We start from the raw sequence: 24229 nt of genomic DNA, 5'->3' as shown, positions 1-24229 counted from the left end.
TTAAACTCTGGAATTTGTTGCCAGAGGATGTGGTTAGTGCAGTTAGTATAGCTGTGTTTAAAAAAGGATTGGATAAGTTCTTGGAGGAGAAGTCCATTACCTGCTATTAAGTTCACTTAGAGAATAGCCACTGCCATTAGCAATGGTAACATAGAATAGACTTAGTTTTTGGGTACTTGCCAGGTTCTTATGGCCTGGATTGGCCACTGTTGGAAACAGGATGCTGGGCTTGATGGACCCTTGGTCTGACCCAGTATGGCATTTTCTTATGTTCTTAAGTTCCTTTCTGAAAACATGCCTTTTCTTCCTAGCTATACCAGGAGCCCCAGAATGTGTTAATTAATAGGCAGTATAAATAACATGGATAGCTGGGTTCTGCTTTTGTTAGTGTACACACACCTCCTCGTTGTCCCTCTCCGAGACCTTAGCTCTCTTATCCCTAAACTGAGTGAAACAGGGAGAGTGTACACTTAACCTTGAATGTGTCTCTAAGTAATGGGAGCAAAAGCAGTGGAGCTCTGGCAGTCACATGGCAGCTGGGTGCTCCATCATATCCCTTCTCCTGTAGTTGTATATAGAAGAAACTGGCCCACTGTGATAAGTTCATGTGTGTCTCTGCCCTCTCTCTCCATTTTTAAATTTGAAAGAGAAATTGGTGGAATTTTCAATGCATCTTTTCACTAAATGAGTCTTTTCCATGTCCACATTGCATGCCGCATATAATGTGCCACACATTTTTATTACAGTAGTTGTGCCTTGGGCTTGAAATGCTTGGGAAACAATGCCCTAGGGGCATGTCAAATTTAATCCAACCCTCTGCACATCCAAAAATGAACTTTACTATGAAGCAGGAGTCTAACATGGTAAAAAATAAATAAATAAAGCTAAAAGCGAGTGACAAATGCTAACCTTAAAAATAGTTTGATAGCCACAAACTGTATTTACCCCAGATAAGAATATTACAAACAAACAAAAATTACATGGCAGATTTTCACGAAATTTGTATTTTATTTTGGGATCCCACCGGGCACAGCCGAAAAAGAAAAATGGATTATACTGGGATTTTTTTCCCCCTCTCAAAAAAAAGTTAAAAAGACTGTTGCACAACTGTGCAGCGTTTAAGCCCTGGAAGCAGGAAGCGCTGGAGCAGGGCGGGAAGGCGGCACTGCAGCCGAGCACTACAAATCCTGCGAAAGCGAAAGAGGGCGCACCCAACTGCCCAAACCACTCCCCCCACCCCCAATGAATTTCTTCTTTCACTCAAATATCGCGGGGCTTTTCTGATCAGTACGGTGGATTGATCGCACGGAGTTTCATGTCGCTTCTTGTGCTTTTCTCCGTTTTCCTCCTCTGCCTCCCAGTTGGGGCCTCCCCTAAAAACGGCACGAAGGCGGTGGGGGACGACCCCTTCCCGCGCTTCCTCCGCAGCCACACCCGGCGCTACAGCCACGGCAGCCTGGAATTCGCGAGGAGGGAGCGTCTCTTTCGGGTAGGCGGGAAGTCTGGATGGGGGGAGGGGTGGAGTGTCGCTGCGGGAGGGGGAGGGGCGACTTGTGGGAGGAGGAGCAACAGCAGCAGTTCATCTCGCGAAACACATCTCTTTTTATTGCAAGCATAAACCTTTGAAAACTTATCCTTTTTTAAAATGTATTTTTCTCCCCCGGGGATGAGGGTCACCGTGCTTTGATGTGCCTACAAATACAACTGGGTTTCATTTCTATTATTTTTGCAAAACTAATAAGGTCTTTCTCTCTAGATCGTATACAATTCAGTTTTTATATTGAGGAAGATCAACAAATAATTTGTAGGTGAAGCCTGCTTATTGGACTAATTCAGACAATACTTTGGTTACTAGCTTTGGAGATTCATGCTTGGCTTATTTATTTACTTTGGAAATCTTTTACTTTGCTGTCTACGAAAATGCACAATGCCGTTTACATATTTGCATACACAATAAAAGGTCTCAAAGTTCATCTGATGAAGAGAGCATAGCTCCTGAAAGTTAAACTACTCAGAAAACACAAAGTATTGAGTTAATCCAATAAAACGATATCACAACTTGTTTGTTCAAGTGGTCTAATGTGGCAACCACAATACGGGGGGAGGGGGTTAGAATGAACCAGTGTGGCAAGTGTAGGTGCCAGCCAAGATTGGTGATACAAAACATATCCTAACTTATGACCTTATGCTGAAGTCTGTAAAACAAACTATGCTTAGGAGCTCCATTGTTTGCCAGTGTAGGCATATCTATATTAATAAAAATTTGTGGCCCATCAGCCTCCTTGGGGCATGCAACATGGACATGGAGAATACTCATTTGGTTAAAAGAAGAGCTTGGAAAACACGGAAAGGTCCACCAGGCTCTCAAATTTTAAAATGGAGAGAGAGAGCAGAGACACACATGAACTTATCACAGTGAGACAGTTCCTTCTATGTACAAATTCAGAAGAAGGGAGAATTTGATATTATGTGAGCAGCAGCTGCCATGTGGCTGGCTGCCAGAGCTCCACTGTTGCTCTGGTAGCCGGAGATGTGAATGAGTCACATCCAGTGTTCAGTGTGTGCTCTCTCTCTCTCTCTCTCTCTCTGTTTCACTCAACCTGGGGATAAGGACTCAGAGAAGAAGCCATGTGCACCGACAAAAGCAGAACCCTGCTCTCCATGTCCTATATGCTGCCTCTTAATTACCACACTCAGAGGCTCGTGCTGTAGCTAGGAAGAAGAGGCATGCATGATTACACATAGTCCCAGAAAGGAGCTCCTACATATTTTAGGAGCCTACGTTGGTGACTCTTGGTGTGAGGTGCTGAGAACAATGCTCAGGTGCTGGTCTGGGTCTGAGCATCAGGCAATGGTGTCTGAAGACACACTAGTTGGGGAAACACAGTCCCCAACTGAACTAGAATATTTGCTGCTCCTGGGCTCTGCTACATGAAATCCAAAAAGGATTCCGGATGACAAGTCAGAATATTACTGACCTTTGGGATGGACAGTAGTGTAATTTTTAAAATTGATTCTACAGTAGATGTTTCCATCATTACTGGTCTACATACCATTCCTTAAGAGTGAAATTGTGGAGGAATCCAGAGATCTGAGCCCATTATAATCCCATGGGAAAATAAAAAGCCAGATCCCTGTGAAAGTTTACGGGACCATTCCAGGATTGTCTAATGGAATTTTATTTTGGATCGTTTTAGCACTGGCAGATGGAGAAAATCTGTTTGGAAATTCAGCAGCAAGATTGGGCTTGTTGAGGAAGCCAGCGAAAATGTATTTAGTTGAATTATGCCTGCCCATATAGCATTTCAACAGTCTGCAGAGTTTCTATTTTTTTATTACCCAAAGTGAAAAGGAGCTGCAAAATGGAAAAGTTGGGGGAATCATCACTGAAGTGACAAAGCCTACAGAATAATGTGCCCCCATGGTGCCAGTAACCAAAAGAAATGGGAAAGCATGTATTTATGTAGCGCTGAATGGAATGTAAAGTGAGAAAAATACATATCACCCACACTAGATGACCAAGTAGCATGCGGTACCATCCTCTGTGGCCTAGATGTTGCTACTGGATCTTGCCTTATACCCATTTGAAAGGGAAAGTGGGGAAAGCTATTATTTTAGAGGTTGTCATTTGGGATTACATCAGCTTTTAAAATCTACAGTGCATATATCAAACATAAAGAAAATTGTAAACAGCCAGCCTTACGGAGTTCAACCCCCCCCCCCCCCCCCCCCCCCCCCCCCCCCCCCCCCCCACTTTCCATCAAACAAAAATTGCTGTATTCTTAAGAGGTAGGACAGTTAAAACATGAGACTCAAAAGTTGTTTGCTGACTTGCTTCCTCCTCTTTGGTCTTCAAAGGTTTCACAGCATTCATTACTGCAGTTTCCTCTCAGCCACTCTGCCATTCTTGTGTATACTGCTACTCTTTAAGAACATAAGAACATAAGAATATGCCATACTGGGTCAGACCAAGGGTCCATCAAGCCCAGCATCCTGTTTCCAACAGTGGCCAATCCAGGCCATAAGAACCTGGCAAGTACCCAAAAACTAAGTCTATTCCATGTTACCATTGCTAATGGCAGTGGCTATTATCTAAGTGAACTTAATAGCAGGTAATGGACTTCTCCTCCAAGAACTTATCCAATCCTTTTTTAAACACAGCTATACTAACTGCACGAATCACATTCTCTGGCAACAAATTCCAGAGTTTAATTGTGCGTTGAGTAAAAAAGAACTTTCTCCGATTAGTTTTAAATGTGCCCCATGCTAACTTCATGGAGTGCCCCCTAGTCTTTCTACTATCCGAAAGAGTACATAACCGATTCACATCTACCCGTTCTAGACCTCTCATGATTTTAAACACCTCTATCATATCCCCCCTCAGTCGTCTCTTCTCCAAGCTGAAAAGTCCTAACCTCTTTAGTCTTTCCTCATAGGGGAGCTGTTCCATTCCCCTTATCATTTTGGTAGCCCTTCTCTGTACCTTCTCCATCGCAATTATATCTTTTTTGAGATGCGGCGACCAGAATTGTACACAGTATTCAAGGTGCGGTCTCACCATGGAGCGATACAGAGGCATTATGACATTTTCCGTTTTATTCATCATTCCTTTTCTAATAATTCCCAACATTCTGTTTGCTTTTTTGACTGCCGCAGCACACTGAACCGACGATTTCAATGTGTTATCCACTATGACACCTAGATCTCTTTCTTGGGTTGTAGCACCTAATATGGAACCCAACATCGTGTAATTATAGCATGGGTTATTTTTCCCTATATGCATCACCTTGCACTTATCCACATTAAATTTCATCTGCCATTTGGATGCCCAATTTTCCAGTCTCACAAGGTCTTCCTGCAATTTATCGCAATCTGCTTGTGATTTAACTACTCTGAACAATTTTGTGTCATCTGCAAATTTGATTATCTCACTCGTCGTATGTCTTTCCAGATCATTTATAAATATATTGAACAGTAAGGGTCCCAATACAAATCCCTGAGGCACTCCACTGTCCACTCCCTTCCACTGAGAAAATTGCCCATTTAATCCTACTCTCTGTTTCCTGTCTTTTAGCCAGTTTGCAATCCACGAAAGGACATCGCCACCTATCCCATGACTTTTTACTTTTCCTAGAAGCCTCTCATGAGGAACTTTAGTTAATTAAGGGCATCCACGATCATCTAGAAATCCCTGACTGGACTTTATGCAAAGTCAGCTGTCTTCTGTAACTTGTGGCTCTCCTACCTTCCCAGGATAACTTTGTTCCAGTGTGTTTCTGCTTCTCCGTTGCCATTAAACTGTAGCTTCTTTATTGGTTATGACATATTTATATTGGGCAAGTAGGAGAACTATCCAGGAATGTAAATGAACTCTTGAGACCACAGAGGCCCCTTCTACATATACATGACATGGTGTGTATTAAATGATTTCAGTTCTACTCCTTGTGTACCAAAGGCGTGGTGAATGCCTTGTTTTTGAGTGCACGGGTTGTACACATTTCCACTCAGTTGTCTGTTTCTACTTAAACAGAAGTGAGGCATTTGGGCCATGCCCAACAGTTCTTAGTTGTGTGCAAACGGCTATCGGTGTAGAAGAAACTCCAAATAAATAAATAAATAAATAAATATTATGGTGCCAGGTTGACATTATCATAACATAATTCTGCTTTATAAAGAAACAGGCACCTAAGCACCTGCATTTTGGCACCTTGTACTGGCAACCAAAAGGTTTTGGTGATCAAGATTTCTAAATATTTTGCAGCCCTTAGTATATATGAGGAATACATTATGGTTCAGTGAATTAGGTGAAAATAATGCTGCTTAAACTAAAAGCAGGCTTTAAAATAGCAAAATATGACTTTTTTTTTTACTTGTGAATTTTAAAAGTCACTGCAACAATTTTTTTGTGTCCTTGTTTTAGGAAAGTATACAGAGGCATATTTATCTGAATTCTGTTTTCTCATCATATGAAAACAACAGTGCTATTTATGGAATAAATCAGTTTTCTGATTTATCACCAGAAGAGTTCAAAGGTAAGATAAATTATTCTAATAATCCATTCATGTTTGCATATTTCTTTTCTTCTTTGCACTTTTGCTTCTAAATGTTTCAGTAAATGTGAATTGGTTCTTTACTCTTTCAGATAATTCAAGGACTAAGGGGCACTTCATGAAGTTAGCAAGTAGCACATTTAAAACAAATTGGAGAATGCAGAATTAAGCTCTGTAATTCATTGCTAGAGGATGTGGTTAAGGTAGTTAGCTTAGGACAAATTACTGGAGGAGAAGTCCATAAAATGCTATTTATCAAATTGTCTTAGGGAATAGCCACTACTTATTACCGGGATTAGTAGCTTGGGATCTGTTTAACATTTGGGAGCTTCCCAGGTACTTGATTCCTGGATTGGCCACTGTTAGAAACAGAATGCTGGGCTTGATAGACTGTCAGTGTGACTCAGCTTCTTATATTCTTAGTAGCACTGCAGTTTTTGTACTGTGGGCTTTATTTAGCAGAACAGACCGATAGTGGCCTCCAACCCAGTCCTAGAGGAGCCCCATACCGTATGGTTTTCAGGAAATCCACAATGAATATGTATGTATGTATGAGTTAGATTTGCATCCACTTCCTCAATTTTCAAACTATAAATGCATAATTCGCCCACGTTTCTCAGCTTTGCAAGGGCAAAGTATGCAGTTAATGTCTTTTATAAACTTTGTTAACACATGCACAGGTACAAAAGTTCCTGCGTATCTTATTTATTTATTTATTAACTTTTCTATACCGATGTTCCTGTAAAGTATACATATCGCACCGGTTTACATCAAAACTGAATGGTCACTTGGAGGATAACTTTTAAACAACTATGCATGGCGGTATATATGTGCATATATGGCCAAATGTAGATTTATGATAGTATAGTCTAACCGACCTGTTTCATTTACTCATGCATTATAAAATGTGTATCTCTACCCTGCAACATACACGTGCATGTAAACTTACATGTAAATACATGCAATGCATTGAAAGTGCATATTTTCCTACCTATTTTTAAAAATATGCACATTTATTTATTTAAAAATTCTTATATACCGCCTATACAAATGAATTATAGATCTAAGCGTTTACAAAAATGTCCATACATAAATTCATAAACATCAAATAGGAGTGAATGCTGCTCTCCACAATCAATGTCTAAATCACCACGGAGAAACAGAAAAATTAATTCAGTCTCGAAGCATCCAAATTTTTGATTAATTGAATGTTTTTATTCATTGAGTCGGCAACTCCATTGCTCAAAAGTACAGAATTTACTCAACACCGGGTCCCGGGTCCGGGACCCGGTGTTGAGTAAATTCTGTACTTTTGAGCAATGGAGTTGCCGACTCAATGAATAAAAACATTCAATTAATCAAAAATTTGGATGCTTCGAGACTGAATTAATTTAATCATACATAAATTCAAACATCACAAACAAATTAAAAACCGAAAATTAAAAGGAGATAAAAATAAATATGCAAGTGTAAATAAACATGGAGAGTTATAAGAGTTGGACATTTAGTTAAGAATTTATAGATTAAAAAAGAGAAGTTTTAGGATGCTTTAGGCTTACTGAACGTGAGGATGCATAAATGTGTTTTGAGTACTTTCTTAAATTCTCTTGAGTTTGAAATAAGATGGATATAATCTGGAAGTGAGTTCCATAATATTGGGCCTGCGATTGAAAATGCACGCCTATGGGTCAAGTCTAGCCTAGCCATATTTTTCATGCCAAAATAAAGTAGGACCTATTCGCATAAATTGGTATATTTTAAAACATGCTCGCATAATTGACATTGTAAACTACTAGGGAAAAAACCCTGGTGAATTGTCTTAAATCCATCCTCAAATATCTTATCCTCAGCTAATTTGGTGTAAGACTAACCTAATAAACTTCCATTGTTTATTTCAAAGCCCCACCATACACCAAATACAACAAAAATAACCACACTATTGAACACAAAAAAAAATAAGAATTCACCCAGATTGACTGATAAAGTTCCCTAACAATAAACAAAATATGTTTCAAAATAGCAGTCAAGATAGATCGTCACAGGTCTTTATGACAAATTTTCAGGGATCTCCAGTTTGATTTTAAAAACCTTATCGCTGGTGTATTAATGTAAGGTGACAGACATGTACGGGAAGGCCCCATGTATATGTGAAAAGTATGATCAGAAGTAGTTATAAGATATGATAAAACTATGTTCTTAAAATGGTGAATGAAGATGTGAGAGACAGACATTATGGCGCCGGCACTAAATTGTTAGAGGGTACTGCATATATTTGCTAAGAAAAGATAACACTGACATACAGTACTGTATAAAGAAAATACAGGCTTGTGGGATGTTAGGCAACGTTCCTCCTCCCTCCCCCTTATTAGAGGTAGCTTGGAATACTCTACAGCTTCACCCTCCCTTCCTCCCCCAGTATCCTTCCCTTTCTCTACCTTGAAGTCTGCAAGCTTCAACGTCAGGATAGATACTGAGCACAAAATGGAAATATGGCTTAATTAAAAGCATAAGATAACTACTTATTTAAAGCCAGCTAGCAGATTAAGAGTTAAACATAGCTTAATACGGAGCTTTGCAGGGACTGAAAGCCGAAACATCTAGCAATTGCCCAGCATAAACTGGACATAAGTTTTATGGAACTTTTGAGATACACATTCTTTTAACAGTAATGATTACCTGTTACCTGAAACATGACATCAACGATTATACATATGCTGATTTTTCTTTAGACTTTTAGGGTTAGAGAAAGTACATAGCTAGTGGTCACAATATGGCGAAGTAGTGGATAAAGACCAGAAATCCACCATCTTAGAGAACATACGCAGTAAGGGGTAGATTTTATAAATGTACGCGCAAGCGTACTTTTGTTCGTGCACCAGGCGCGAACAAAAGTACGCTGGATTTTGTAAGATACGCGCGTATCTTATAAAATCCGGGGTCGGCGCGTTCAAGGGGGTGCACATTTGTGCAACATGCGTGTGCCGAGCCCAGCGCGCACTGCCTGTTCCCTCCGAGGCCGCTCTGAAATCAGAGCGGCCTCGGAGGGAACTTTCCTTCCGCCTACCCTCACCTTCCCCTCCCTTCCCCTACCTAACCCACCCCCCGGCCCTATCTAAACCCCCCCCTACCTTTGTTGGCAGATTTACGACTGTGGAAAGCAGGTGTAAATCTGTGCGTGCCAGCGGGCTGCTGGTGCGCCATCACCCGACCCGGGGGCTGCTCCGGAGGCCTCGACCACGTCCCCGGGTCGGCGCCACGCCCCCGGGCCCGCCCCCGAAACGCCGCGTCACTTGCGGCAAGCCCCTCGACACGCCCCTCCATGGAAGCCCCGGGACTTACGCGCGTCCTGGGGCTTGCGCGCGCCGCCGAGCCTATGCAAAATAGGCTCGGCGCGCGCAGGGGGGGTTTGGCGTAGGTTTTCGGGGGGTACGCGCGTATCCCTTTGAAAATCTACCCCTAAGTTTTTCCTTATCAGTAGCTTGCCAATATTTCAGGAAAATGAGACAAAGATATCCCTTCTGAGCATGTGTCATTCAAAAGGTATATAACCCCAGAACACAGTAAAACTTATAAAATCCTGCTAGGAGCTACACAGGTTAGCACGACAAGCTTGGCAGAGACCCAGAGTTCCCTGCGCAGTACAGTCTTCTACAAGAGAATCGCTTGATTACGAATAACTGAGAAGTTTTGGAAGGCACTTTTCAGGAAGGTGGAAACTTTTGCTAGGCCTTTGTATATAATTCTACCCTACTAGCTGGGGAAGTTACTCTTGCTTATTGTGCAGATGTATTGTATATAGTCTGTTTTGTTATTTGTTTCAGGTGTTCTCATAAGCACCTGTTTTATATTATACAGAAAAATATAGCTTTTCAGTATTTCACATATGACATGGTAAGTGTTATTTTCTTTGTCTGTCTGTGTGATAGAGACCAAAGAGCAATTATCCCATACAAATGGCGATGAGGCTGGGGTAGTATTCCTTTTTTGTTTTAGAGTGTGAAGGCCAGATTTGTGTGCTTTGATGTCATGTATTTTGTGTTACTGATTTTTCTAGTAATCTGCATAATATAGGATAGACCCTAAGAAAATATTTTGAGTACAGACTTTTGTGTGTATTTAAATGGTGAGGCCTCACCTGGAGTACTGTGTTCAGTTCTGGAGACCGTATCTCCAAAGAGACAGAGGCAAGATGGAAGCGGTCCAGAGAAGGGCGACCAAAAAGGTGGAAGGTCTTCATCGAATGACTTATGAGGAGAGATTGAAGAATCTAAATATGTACACCCTGCAGGAAAGGAGGAGCAGAGGTGATATGATACAGACTTTCAGATACTTGAAAGGTTTTAACGATCCAAAGACAACGACAAACCTTTTCCGTCGGAAAAAAGTCAGCAGAACCAGGGGTCACGATTTGAAGCTCCAGGGAGGAAGACTCAGAACTAATGTCAGGAAGTATTTCTTCATGGAGAGGTTGGTGGATGCCTGGAATGCCCTTCCAGAGGAAGTGGTGAAGACCAGAACTGTGAAGGACTTCAAAGGGGCGTGAGATAAACACTGTGGATCCATAAAGTCTAGAGGACGTGAATGAAGAGTGGGTGGCTCGCGGGAATGACGGTTACTGCCTGGAGATAATACCCTTATTCAATAAACATACACATGGTTAATGCGACTCCAACATTGCTCCAAGCTTTAACGGCAAGAGGAAATGTGGAAAAAGATTTTCATTCACAAAAAACGGGGAGTAGCTTGCTTGTTACGGCGGCTACTACCCCAAACCAAAATAAGCCTGATACTTCACTTTCAATGCATAACCAGCATAGCTCTCTGCTTCAACGGCAGGGGAGAAAGTGTGATACTACGTGCATATCCAGCATAGCTCTCTGCATCAACGGCAGGGGAGAAAGTCTGGTACTTCGTGCATATCCAGCATAGCTCTCTGCTTCAACGGCAGGGGGAATGAAGAAAAGTGGATCTATATACAGACAACAACCAACAAGGACTGAATCACATAGTCTGGGTAAACAAGCATGGGTGTAGCTTGCTTATTGCGGCGGGTACTACCCCTAACTAAGCTAGATATTTCAACCCCTAACTAAGCTAGATATTTCACTTAGATGCAGCTCCAACACTGCTCTTTGCATTAATGGTGGGGGTGGAAGGGAAATAGAACCAAAGGATTACTAAGAGCCAAGAGTAACAGATAAGTATGAGAAAAAAAAAGTGCGAAGCTTGCTGGGCAGACTGGATGGGCCGTATGGTCTTCTTCTGCCATCATTTCTATGTTTCTATATCTTATAGTCTCAGAGTCATTTGTGAAGAGTCCAAAAAAATAGTAAGGTAGTACAAGCAGAACCACAGGGAAATACCTTTTGGAGATTGCCACAGCATGTGGGAAAAACCCATTGGGTCCTAATGTCACGCTACAATTAAATTCTTTTGATGATCTGGTGAATACTTTTTCTCAACTCCACATTGGTCAGTAGAAATAAAAAAACAACAGAGTTCAGCTGCTAGAAAGTGTGACAGCATGGGCCAAATGTCTCATTGATTTATCTCCTGTCCCGATAGCAGATGACAGGCAGTGGAATGAGAAGCATGGGGCTGATTTTCTTCTGAAGCTAAAGTGCTAGTGCCCTGAATAAGATGTTACAGTGTGAAAATGAACAGTTTCTTACCTAGCATGAGTCTTTAAAGTCTGAAATTTCCCATTTACTTGAACAGTTGCTTTATAAAGATATACACCTACATTCTCCTCTGATGCTGAGGATACAAGAGATAAGAATGAAGATACCACTGGGGAGAGTGGAAAAAGTAATCCAGCAGAAAGGGGAAGTGAAGATGTCACCACTGTTTGCATTCCTGACAAGATTTTTAAACTGTAGCCTTGCATTTAATCAGGAATCTCAGTCTGCCCCTAAGAAGTTTCACTGTATTTGCTTTTGATGTAAAAGGAAGGGCCATATAGCTAGGGATTGTTACAGTACAGGCTCCCAGTATTTGGTTTCCCCCCCTCCTGACAGGCTTGGGGATTATTCCCAGATAGAAGATGGAGTTGGCTGATGCCATTCCTTCTACACTCTATGTGGCAAACTCAGTGTTTCCTGAAACAGTATGGTATCTGGCCTCAGTTTATAACTTGAAATGGAAACCCAGTCAATTTTCGGAGTACCTTGATTTTTGAACAAAGCAGATATGTGTTCTTTTTGTATGTGCCAACATGATTGTTGTGAGACTAAGTTATAGAAATAAGGGATGAGATAAGGTTACTTACTTTTCTGCTTCCTAATTGAGAAATTACAGAGAGCTTTCTTTTTCCTTTTCAACTGTGTAAATTAATTGATGTGGGTGTTTCGTACTTTGTTTAGAAATGACGATGTTTCTAGTTAGCTAAGTTGTTTACAGCTATTCTTGTCTTGTGATGTGATTTGATTTTAAAGATAGGTTAATTGAGTCTTTAAAATCATTCTTCATATGTGGTGTTCTGTCCCCATTAAATGGGTACATATTGCTTTAGATCGATCCAGACCGGGGGCATTCACGGCTAATCCTCCAGGACAAATCCCGTCTCTGTCGATGATGGGGAGTGTCCTCTGGGTATTGACTGGTTGAGGATATATCAGAGGGGCATGTAATCTCCATTCTTCCCTGAGGGGGCAGATGAGTATCACTGGATGGTCCGAAGGAGGCTTTAACTTCCCCTGTTGGTTGAAATCTCAGTGTGGTCTTTAGTTTACACAGCAGGTCCCGTCCGATACTACTATTAAGTTCCTGGTTGCAGGGACGGCCCTTTTCTTCTCTTCCTGATCCCTGTTCCCATACACCTCAAAATATGATGAAAAGATCACAGTCCATCTGGAAATTGAATAGGTGACCTGCGCCTGGAGGCAAATCAGTTCTGACGATGCTGAGAAGCTGCAAAACATTGCTTCCTACATACTTGTAAGTTTGGCATTGGGTTAATTCAGTAAAGTCACAGGCAAGGATCCAGGGGCGCATCGAGCCCTGACTGCTGTAACCAGCCCCCACCAGTGGTAAAAGAACATAATTGCAGTATATATATATGTGTGGGGGGGCCACTACTTTGTCATTTGGGCCCGAATCATATTTGATCTTGTTCCTGATCTTGCATAGTGGCCCCTCCTCTTGCCCACAACTTCCAATAATCCTTATCTTGCGCCTGCCACTGAATCAAAATTTTTAATATTAAGTCTTTTCTCTGTGTTTTTACAAACGGCATCCTGTAATTCCCACAGTCAGAACTGCATGCTTGGCTGTCTTATCTTGCCAGTTCGGCATATTTAAATACTGCTAGCCCAAGAGGCAACAAGAATTTGACAGACATAAGATTGGACATTTTATAGCAGCAAGTTAATTATTACAGTACAAAAATGTAATTATAAAATGGCAGTACGTTCCACTGCGTGTCAGTACGTCAGTACATAGTGCATTCCAGTGCGTGTCAGATATTAGTGCATTCAATATGGCTGTGCGTTTCAATGCTGGCGTTGTTAATCAGAAGTTTTCAGTTTTCTCACATTCAACGATTGTTCATAGGAATCTGAGCTAGTAAAGCTTTAACAAAGGACCCATTCTTAATCATTTCTCCTCTCATTTTCCCAGAGACAGCTTCAAAATAAACTGCGTCAGCAAAAGAGAGTTTATACTTTATCATGCGTTCCAATGTAACTGCCTGAGTGCATTATTATCATTATTATTGTTTTTGGTTTTTTTTTATATATACCGATCAATGCAGAACTTTTAAATAACAGATAATATATAGGAAACAAGTAAGAACAATAATTAACATGGTATTAGAGAATATTCCTATTGTACAGGTGCTTTGCAATAGGCTGATGAAAAAAAACAATAAATAATTGACTAACCTGTGGATGTATCGAGTAAATAGGCAAGGGAGCAAGAGAAGGATAAAGCTTAGTGAGGACACTGGGATGGAAGAAGGAGGAGGGTTTAATAGGGAGGGTAATAGAGCTAAGCAGAACATATTTGCAGATCATCTTGTGAGTAATCAAGGAAATGCAAAACGCAATATCTTACTTATAATTGACACATTCGAAGTTTACCTTTTAATATAATGAATGCAGGAAACACATCTCTACTTTAATAACAAACTAAAATATCTTAACTCTCTGGAATAAGTAATGAAGGATCTTGTGCGGCATCTGTAAACCAAAAATCTCTTCCTATTAGGGTTTAAAACAATTAAAAACAATTAAAAAAATCCCTGGTACATGTGCTTGCAATTCACAGATAGCAGCTACATACATCACAATCCTTAATTAATAATTTGAAAACCCAAACTTACCAGAGAAATGTTTTAGGGGTTAAATTGTTACACTGAGAAGCAGACTCTTCATTCTTCAGACCCATAAATCAATTACCCTGCCAAACTAGTTAACTCTGCAACTCCCAGTGCTCTTTGTGCATAACAATTGTAATGCATTATACTACAGCAGAAACCGGACATAAATAAAAAAACAGATTGCAAGCTACACGTTCAGCCTAAATAATTCACAATCCCTTTTAATAAGTTTTCCTTAAGTAAAAATAGTCTGCAATGGGCATCACCAGAGTAGATCAAAAGAAATAATGCATTTGACCACAAAAAGAAATTTCTCTAACCGATCTACCACAGCAGAAATTCTGTTTAACTGCTATAATTTTTCTAAAGGTACCTTCAGATGAAAATGCAGTGATTCTTTGTCTGATTACCGCTCTTGCGGACACATCTGCCCAGTTGCCCCCCTGTTTCAGGCGGTTCTCTGAACTGGCAGCAATTCTGTGTCTGATTACAGACAGACACTCTCCTTCACACAACAAGAAACCAATACCTCCCAAGCCGCTGTGGGGTTTCAGAACCTAGAATCTTCTGATTCCTACTCGGCCACTTGGCAGGGCTTGATCAGGGCCCCCTTCGATCCGTTAAGGGATCGGAATAAAATTCCCAATACTTGCCTGCAGGGTTCCAGATCCCGGGTCGTCAAGAAAGCCTTCTTTCCGGATCACCAATCCCAGAGGTCTCCGAGGATCTCCGTGGAATGACCCCCTCAGAAACCTGATCACTGAACTCAGCAGTGGCCACTCACCAGGCAAGTCTGGGGGATCACTCCGCCACAAAAACTCCCGGACCGATTGGGGGGCCAAATGTGGCGTCCCCAGGGCCCCGGTCCCATCTGGGTCGCCAAATGTTACCGTCAGAAAAGAGGCCCCAGACAACTGGTCCGAAAAGAAAGACCTTTATTGCATGCAAGACACAGCTGAGAACAATGGCTCAGAAATCTGTGTGCCCCTCCCCTTCAGGAGCTAGCTTTTATACATTCCACATTTCTTATCTTTTACACATGCGTTCTACGCATTGCTGAGCAAGCATATCCTGGCTGAGGGGCTATACTGACCCCCTCCCTAAACACCCTGGAACTTTCGTGAAACTTCTCCCATTCTGCAGGAGAGGCTGCCGGGACTTGCAGTTCTGGAAAGGAATACTGTCCTGCACATAATACATTCATTGTTCTAATCTAGCAGACTTGACAGGCAGTGAAATAAGAATAGCGAAGCCAAAAATGAAAACGTGCTGACAGATTTTCTCAATGTCCTAACTACAGCTGTATTGCAGACTGTAAGTAAACCCGTCATGAAGCAGGGAATTCTGGTACATGAAGTCCTGCTGGTAGGAATTTCAGGTTGTCCTCTGTCAGGGTGGAGTCTCCGCCCACTACACTTCCCCTGCCTTCTCCAGCTGCAAGGATCTCTGTCTATGTCACAGAAGTTGGAAGCATCTCTTGTAAGTAGTTATGAATTAGTTTTACAATAAAGATTTTCAAACATAAGGATCTTTGTGTGAGGACTGATTAGGTGGAACGTTGGCTGCTTTGAATGAGGGAACTTAGAAGTTTCTGTGAAACAAAGCTGTACAAAGAAAAGCTGTGCAGTTCGCTACTGTACAGTAAAAAGCTGCTCTCTAAAGAGATACCAGTAAAAAGCTACTCTACAAAGAGTTATCAGTAAAAAATGGTTTCTACAGAGGGTTACAAGCAAAAGCTAGTCTGCTTTAACAAAGAATATTACTGGGAGCTGCAGAGAAATCTCAGATCACACAGAAGGTAACAAAAGTAAAGCTGCTTGGAGAAAAGCAAGGAAGGAACTCAGTTAAATTCACTTGTACAATCTGTGAAACTTTGAACTGAAAGCCTTTCAGGGAACCTGTGTGCAGTAGTAGGAAAAAGGAATTTGTCTGCCACAGAAGGTATACACTGAACAGGAGAAAGTTGGCTTTCTGTCTGCAGAGATGAGGCGGGAAGTTTCTAAGCTGAGGAACTCACCCTTCCCCCTTGCAATTGCTACAAGCAGAAGAGCAGTCAGTTACCATAGAAACCAAAGCACAAGTCCTTCTGTTACAGGGACTAGAGAGAACAGAAGCCACCGTAAGCAGGTAAGATAGAAGTTATTCTAACCCTCCACACATCCCTGTGTTACACTTTACTGCTATAAATTCCTCACCCTTTTTCACTACGCTCTGACTGGCTAGCAAAATAAACTTTTGTAGTGTCAATTAAGAGAAAATCAGCCTGAACAGATATAATTACAGAGATCATCATGACTGAAACTGCAGAACAGCTGGTCAAAGCCATCACAGTACAAAGTGACACACAACAGGGGAAGGAAGGCAGACAAGAGAAAGATGAAAGCAGGGATTCAAAGAGATTGTGTGCGCTTACAGAAAGAGCTGCACAGAGATATGAGGAAAAGAAGCTGAAATATGAAGACAAGCTAGAGATGGAATGGTATATTATTACTAAGAAAAAAGAAAAGATCTTAGAAAACCCCACCAATATTCAGTATCACATAGAGCAGCTGAGGCTTTATGTTCAAACTTATCAGCTTAACACAGAAGAGTATCTAGGGTTCTTAACACGGATTAATACTGCAGAAAGCCTTGAAGAAAAGGACCGCCAACAGAGTTTACACCAAATACGCCAGAGAATGGTAACAGACACTATTAACAGTGCAGAAGCAGGTGACATAATAGATGAGACCATCTCTCAGCACTCTTACACCTCTAGGTGTACAACAAGATCTGTTAGGTCACAAGGGTCAAGATACTCGAGCCACTCTCAACTCAGCTCTATCATCCTCCAAAAGAGAGCAGAGTCCCCAGCGGCTATAGCGTGCATACAGTATGCTGAACAAGCAGCAGCCCTCAAGATAGAAGGGCTCAAAATAGAAGAACAACAGAAAGCCGACGCCACAGCAGCTGCCGCCACAGCTGCCGCCGAGGAGCGCAGAAAGGCTGAGCTAGAGATCGCCTTAGACCTGTTGCAGCAAAAGGGAGAAGCAGCAGCCCTTGAAGCCCAAATTAAAGTACTAAATGCGCCCCTGGATCAGGACAGTGAGGAGGACCTACTCAAATACACAGCCCAACAAGAACCAGTCTGACGGACGCTAGAGTACGTCATAACTCACCCTTTAACTCACGCCATCGCGTCACCTCTTCCAGAGCAACCCACACATCGGGAAGGAGCACACCTCTTTTCACAAATAGAGACCTCAAACAGAGAAATCAAACCTGAAGCACAAATGACCATGAGTACCCAACCTCATGGCAGCAGTCCACCGGTTCTAAATCATGCAAATGTAAGGCAGCCACACACAGGAAGTGTTCCAGCCGAACACCTCGAGCCAACGCACAACAGGAGAGATGTGCACAGTCAACCACAGGATATCAATCCAGCGAGGCCCGTCACCTTTCAGGAGGAGCCTTCAGAAAGAAGACTTATCAAGGTACATGTCTCGCCGAGAACTCATAACCACTAGCCTCTATGTGTTCAACGATCAGCCCAAAGACTATAGGGCATGGAAAGCTAGTTTCCAAAATGTTGTGAAGGATATGGAGTTGGGATCGTCAGAAGTAGTGAACCTGATGATGAAATGGTTAGGACGTGAATCTGCAGAACACGTGAGCAGATTGAGAAACGCCCACCTAAAAAATCCCTCTGCAGCATTAAAGGAAATGTGGGAAAGACTCGAGCAATACTATGGAAACCCAGTCACCATAGAAAATGCATGGTTCGAAGAACTGGAAAACTTTCTAGAAATATTCAGAGAAGATAACCGAAAGCTATTAGAATTGGGAGATCTTCTCCAAGAGGTGGAGACAGCGAAAGCCGAACTAATTTACCCGAGTCTTAGCATCTTAGACACACCACGGGGCATGAATACCATTATAAATAAACTGCCAAGCGATATACAAGACAAATGGGCATCTCACGGTGCACAGTACAAAGAGGACAACAACATGCACCCACCATTCCATGTCCTCACAAAATTCATACGTGACTTGGCAAAGCACAGGAACGACCCTAGTTTCCAGCTCAACACGCGTGAGACACACCGAATCAGCTACCGAGTGGGTGAAAAGCCAGTCAAAGAGTATGGCAGCAACAGGAGGCCCATTTCGGTGCACAAAACGGAAGTCTCACCCAAGACATCTACACAAGATGAACTTCCTGAAATGAGTGGGGTTGAGGATCCAGAACGGCAGTGCCTCATACACAAAAACCTCAACACTCAGAAAGTGCCGAGGATTCAAAGGGAAACCCTTGAAAGAACGCAAAGAACTGTTGAAAAAGTACAGAATTTGCTACAGGTGCTGCTCTTCGTCTAGCCACATGGCTAAAGACTGTAACACAATCATCAAGTGTTCAGAGTGTGGGAGCGACCGACATAATAGCGCTCTACACCCTGATAAAGCAAAACTTCATCCTTCAAGAACTTCACACCCCTGTTCAAACCACGGCGGGGAGGAGAAGGATGAACAAACGCCAGAACCTGAAGTGGTCCCAAAATGTACACAGGTGTGCGGGAGAAATAGCAAAGGAAAATCCTGCACAAAAATATGCCTGACCAAAGTGTACCCCAAGGGGCGGCCTGAACAAGCAGTCAAAATGTACGCCATTATAGATGAGCAGAGCAGCAGGTCCCTGGCAAGACCGGAATTCTTTGACTTGTTTGATATCCACGATCACTATTCGCCGTACAGCCTTAAAACCTGTTCAGGAGTTGTCCAAAGGACGGGGAGGAGGGCAAGCGAATATGTAATAGAAGCGATAGATGGCAACTACAAGTCAAACTTACCCATGCTCATAGAGTGCGACCAGATACCTGACAACAGAGACGAAATTCCTACACCAGAAGCTGCTCAACACCATTCTCATCTGAGATCTATAATGCATTGGCTTCCACCGCTAGATCTGGAAGCAGAAATCCTACTGTTACTGGGCAGGGACGCACCGGAGTTGGTCAAGTCCCTGGAGATGCGTGATGGTCCACCAACCACACCCTACACCTATCGACTCGCCTTGGGATGGGTGATAGTCGGCAATGTCTGTGTTAATCGGACAAGGAAACCGAACATTCAGACATACGCTACGAGTGTCTTGGACAATGGACGTCCCACCCTGTTTGAACCATGCCCTAACCACCTAAGCACCAAGGAGATCCTAAGTTGCGAAGAACCAATTCTCAGTTCAGCTACCAGCAGGATCAAACCCCCATCAGATGCAGAGGAACATCTAGGGGAATCTGTGTTTCAAGTCACCAAAGATGATGACAAAATTACTCTCTCTGTAGAAGACAGAGAATTCTTAAGAATTATGAAAGAAGGGTTCTTTATGGATGAATCAAACAGCTGGGTGGCCCCCCTACCATTTCGGACACCCAGATCTCGACTCCCCAACAATAGAGAACAAGCAGTCTCACGACTTAGGTCGTTGCGGAAGACTTTAGAAAGGAAACCGGAAATGAAACAGCATTTCACTAGCTTCATGAAGGAAATGTTAGATAAGGGCCATGCAGAGCTCGCTCCACCTTTGAAGAATGGCGAAGAATGTTGGTACTTGCCTACCTTTGGTGTATATCATCCGCAGAAGCCAGGCCAGATCCGAATCGTCTTTGATTCCAGTGCGCAGTTTCGTGGGATCTCACTCAACAGTGTGCTTCTCACGGGACCTGATATGATCAACAACCTGTTAGAAGTGGTGATCCGCTTCAGGAAAGAAGCAGTCGCTGTGATAGTCGACATCCAACAAATGTTCTACTGTTTTGTCGTGCACCAAGACTACAGAAATTATCTGAGATTCCTGTGGTACCGCGACAACGACATCAACAAGGAGATTGTGGAATACCGGATGCGAGTGCACGTTTTCGGCAACAGTCCATCGCTTGCAGTAGCCACATACGGGCTCAGAAGGACAACCCAAGAAGGAGAAAAAGAGTATGGTACAGAGGCCAGACGCTTTGTGGAGAAGGACTTCTACGTAGATGACAGATTAAAGTCCTTACCTACCGCAAGGGAAGCGATTAAGTTAATAAAGGCAGAGGGGGCGCTCTAGCGCAGCGATCAAAATGGCCGCCTAAGCGAGTAACTCCGCTCCAGCCTATCTAATAAACTGGAAGAAATCCACTTTACAATACCCTCCAGCGCATGATTTTGGACTCTGTCGCTCCCTAATCGCCTCTATCCTCGATGGCAGCAAGCAAAGCCAGGAAAATTGAAACAGCCTTTGCGGCGGCGGCCGGAACAAAAAGATCAAAGACTGCTCCTCCGTCACCCGACAAGGCCCCGCCGGCGAAAGTCATGGCGTCCGCAGATGTTGTCTTAACGGAGCTGCGGCAACTTAAGGACCTGATTAATATTAATATAGATGCCACTAACGCGATACGGGGCGAACTGCAAGCGGTATCCAACCAGCTTGAAAAATATCGGGCCCGTTTAGACGATGTGGAAACTCAAGTTTCTTCGCTTTTACTTACGGCCACCTCCGTTCCTCAAATGACGAACGATCTGGAACGCTTACAGAATTCTTTGGAGGACTTATCTAATCGGAATCACCGAAATAACATACGAATCCTCGGGATCGCAGAAGGCGAAGAAGGTAATGACATTAGCGGATTTATTAGTAAACTGCTTACCTCCAGTCTCCATCTTGAATTTCAATATCCTATAGAGATTGAAAGGGCCCACAGAGTGCCTGCCAGACCTCTTCAAAATTCTAAATATCCGCGGCCTATTATTTTTAAACTGCTGCGTCATCCGCAAGTTCTTCAAATTCTGGCGGCTGCCAGATCTCAAGCGCCTGTTCAACATAAGGGCCACAATGTGCTTTTTGTTCCCGATTTTGCTAAAGATACTGCTGCGAAACGAAAAGCCTTCTTGGCTTTGCGACCGAGTCTGCAACGAATTGGAGCGAAATATGGTCTCCTATACCCCGCACAAATGCGGGTTACCCACTTGAATCATACGAAAATCTATCAACAACCCCAAGAACTTGAGGCTTTTATCCAGTCTGTGAATAATGGACAAAGTATGGTTACTTGAACTGAAGATAGCTGGGCTCATCTAACCAACACGATTTGATGGTTTCTAGCTTGCTCCAATGAAAGTGGACCAGTCACTTTTTCTTTTTTTTTTAGCTGGAATTACTACAACGCTATTTTGAGACTATTTCTTTTTATGAGTGGTTTTTTATTACCCATCAATGGAGCGGACTGGATCGCTAGGTACGGTCAGTGATCCACCTAGACACCCATCACAGGTCCCTTAGGGGACTCGCCCAGTAGCACGGTTAGTGCTAATTGTTCTTGACATTCTCTGATTTTTATTTTTTTTTTCCTCTCTTCACTTCTTTTTCTTAACTTATCTTACTTTTACTTTCCTTTTCTTCCCCTTTCTTGCTACTCTCAATTTAATTTTTCCTCTTTTTCTTTTCTCCTTTTTCTTTTTCCTTTTCCTCTCTTCATATCCTTCCTTTTTCTCTTTCTTCATCTGGTGAGATTTCTTTTGTTTTCTTTTTTCTTCTCTTTCTCTTCTTCTTTTACTTTTTATCATTTGACCAAGAGGTTTTTACTAGCTTCTCCTCTATTGCTTTTTATACTTACCTCCCTAATGACCACTGCTAAAACCTCATTCACTATGGTTTCCTTGAATGTTCAAGGTCTCTCGCATCCTATCAAAAGGAAAAAGGTTCTTACCTATTTGAACTCTTTACACACGGACATTGCCCTCCTACAAGAAACCCGTCTGACACCTCATTAATCTCTCAAACTCAGGAGACAATGGGTGGGCCAACTCTCTTTTAGCTCTGCAGTCCACAAAAAAAGAGGAACAGCTACTCTCATTAATAAAAACTTGGATGCAACGATCATTCAGCAATCGGCAGACCTGGATGGTAGATGGAATTTTCTTCAAGTATCTATAAATCAGGTGATCTACAACATTCTTAATCTCTACGCTCCAAACCAAGATGACCCTACATTTTTTCATGACACTTTTTCCCATCTTCTTGTACACGATTCTACCCAGATTATCATCGGAGGTGACTTCAACCAGACCCTAGATCCCTTCATGGATCGGAAGTCCACGGCTCGCCTCTCTATTTCAAAATCAAGCAAAGCTCTCAACCATCTTCTGTCGACCTTGGGGTTATCGGATCCCTGGCGTCTTCTCCATCCTGGAGAAAAGGAATACACTTTTTTTTCTGCTCCACATTCTTCCTATTCTCGTATAGACTTTTTTTTAACGTCGAATAGTTTAATTCCACAGATATCCTTTACGGACATTGCTCCTATCCTGGTCTCGGACCATGCTGCAGTAATCCTTCAGTGCAACTTACACTCCCCAATCATTACGGACAAAATGTGGAGATTCAATTCTTCGCTGTTAGCAGACTCAGCCTTTGTAGAATACATTCGGACTCATACTAACGATTATTTTTCTATCAATGCTACTCCTGACATTTCCTTGTCTACCTTATGGGAGGCCTATAAAGCCACCATTAGAGGCAATATCATCAGCTACTCAGCACATCAGCGGAAGCTTAAGCAAGCGGATATGGTCCGCCTGCAAGGATCGATTGCCTTATTGGAATCTGAACACATTCAGAAGCCGACCAGTGCTTCCCTAGCAGCTGTTTTGAAAGCTAAATTCCAATACAACCAGCTCCTTAGTGCTTCAGTTCGCCTTTATACTTTTCACACTAATGCTACGTATTATGCTGAAAACAACAAATGTGGTCATCTCCTGGCAACTTATTTAAAGAAGAGGAAGGAGAAACAGCGAATCACTAAAATAATATCTCCCGCTAACCAGGTTCTCATGCAAGACGTGGATATTCTACAAGAATTTCGAGACTTTTATGCCAAGTTGTATCAGAACGAAGTTCAAGCGTCGGAAGAAGACCTTCAGTCCTTTTTCTCCACTTTTTCTCATCCATCCCTATCGACACAACAACTTCAAGAGCTTGAATCCCCAATAACTTTACAAGAAATAGAATCCGCAATACAGGCTCTCCCTGGTGGGAAAGCCCCAGGGCCAGATGGTTTTACTACGGACTTCTATAGAATGTTTAGCAAAGAACTTGCGCCTTACTTACAGCAATATTACTTGATAGCACCGAATCAACCAAATCTCTTCTCCTCTTTCTCAACAGCGTGTATTGTTGTTATTCCAAAGCCAGGTAGAGATGCAGCCGAAGTTGGCAATTACAGGCCCATATCCCTTCTGAATACTGACTATAAAATCTTTACTAAGATTCTAGCCACCCGACTATCTCATATTATGCCTACCTTAATTCATCCAGATCAATCTGGCTTCATTAAGAACAGGCTTATCGCAAACAACTCCAGACTCTTTTTTCACATCCATGAAACGGTTTTTTCTGCCCCCTACCCGGTCATTGCTGTTTCTCTCGATGCTGAGAAAGCTTTTGACCGTGTAGAGTGGTCTTTTCTTTTTTCTACTCTACGGAGATTTGGTTTTGGCCCCAATTTTCTCTCATGGATTAACCTCTTATATTCTTCTCCCACAGCCTTTTTGTATCTAAATAACCGCCGGTCCTCTCTCTTTCCCTTACATAGAGGAACTCGCCAGGGATGTCCACTTTCCCCTCTGCTCTTCAACCTGGCTTTGGAACCCCTTCTCCTTGCTATTAGACAAAATACGCTTATCAAAGGTGTACAGATTGGCTCTGATGTATATAAACTATCAGCTTATGCAGATGATGTTTTACTCTTTCTATCTCAGCCTGACCTCTCTCTCCCACATTTACTCCAACAAATCAACGCCTATTCTGCTCTATCGGGATATAAGATAAATTGGCATAAAACTGAAC

General features: G+C 42.4%; 1 protein-coding gene across 3 annotated transcripts in view; it reads left to right on the top strand.

Annotated features, from left to right (window-relative positions):
* The first annotated feature begins 1170 nt into the window (after positions 1-1170).
* Positions 1171-24229, top strand: part of CTSO (cathepsin O) — a 106347-nt gene continuing 83288 nt past the window's right edge. The window contains exons 1-2 of one of the 3 annotated variants that reach the window (XM_029614722.1): positions 1171-1489; positions 5921-6032. In XM_029614722.1, the coding sequence (XP_029470582.1) occupies positions 1316-1489; positions 5921-6032 (286 nt within the window). In that variant the 5' untranslated portion in view covers positions 1171-1315. The remainder of the gene's footprint in view (positions 1490-5920; positions 6033-24229) is intronic. The other 2 variants (XM_029614557.1, XM_029614640.1) reach the window with 2 other exon arrangements.

The sequence above is a fragment of the Rhinatrema bivittatum genome, chromosome 1 (genome assembly GCF_901001135.1).
Source record: "Rhinatrema bivittatum chromosome 1, aRhiBiv1.1, whole genome shotgun sequence".
In the NCBI taxonomy this organism is placed as follows: domain Eukaryota; kingdom Metazoa; phylum Chordata; class Amphibia; order Gymnophiona; family Rhinatrematidae; genus Rhinatrema; species Rhinatrema bivittatum.
Note: the sequence above shows the minus strand (reverse complement) of the source record. Positions and strands in the feature narration are given on the sequence as shown.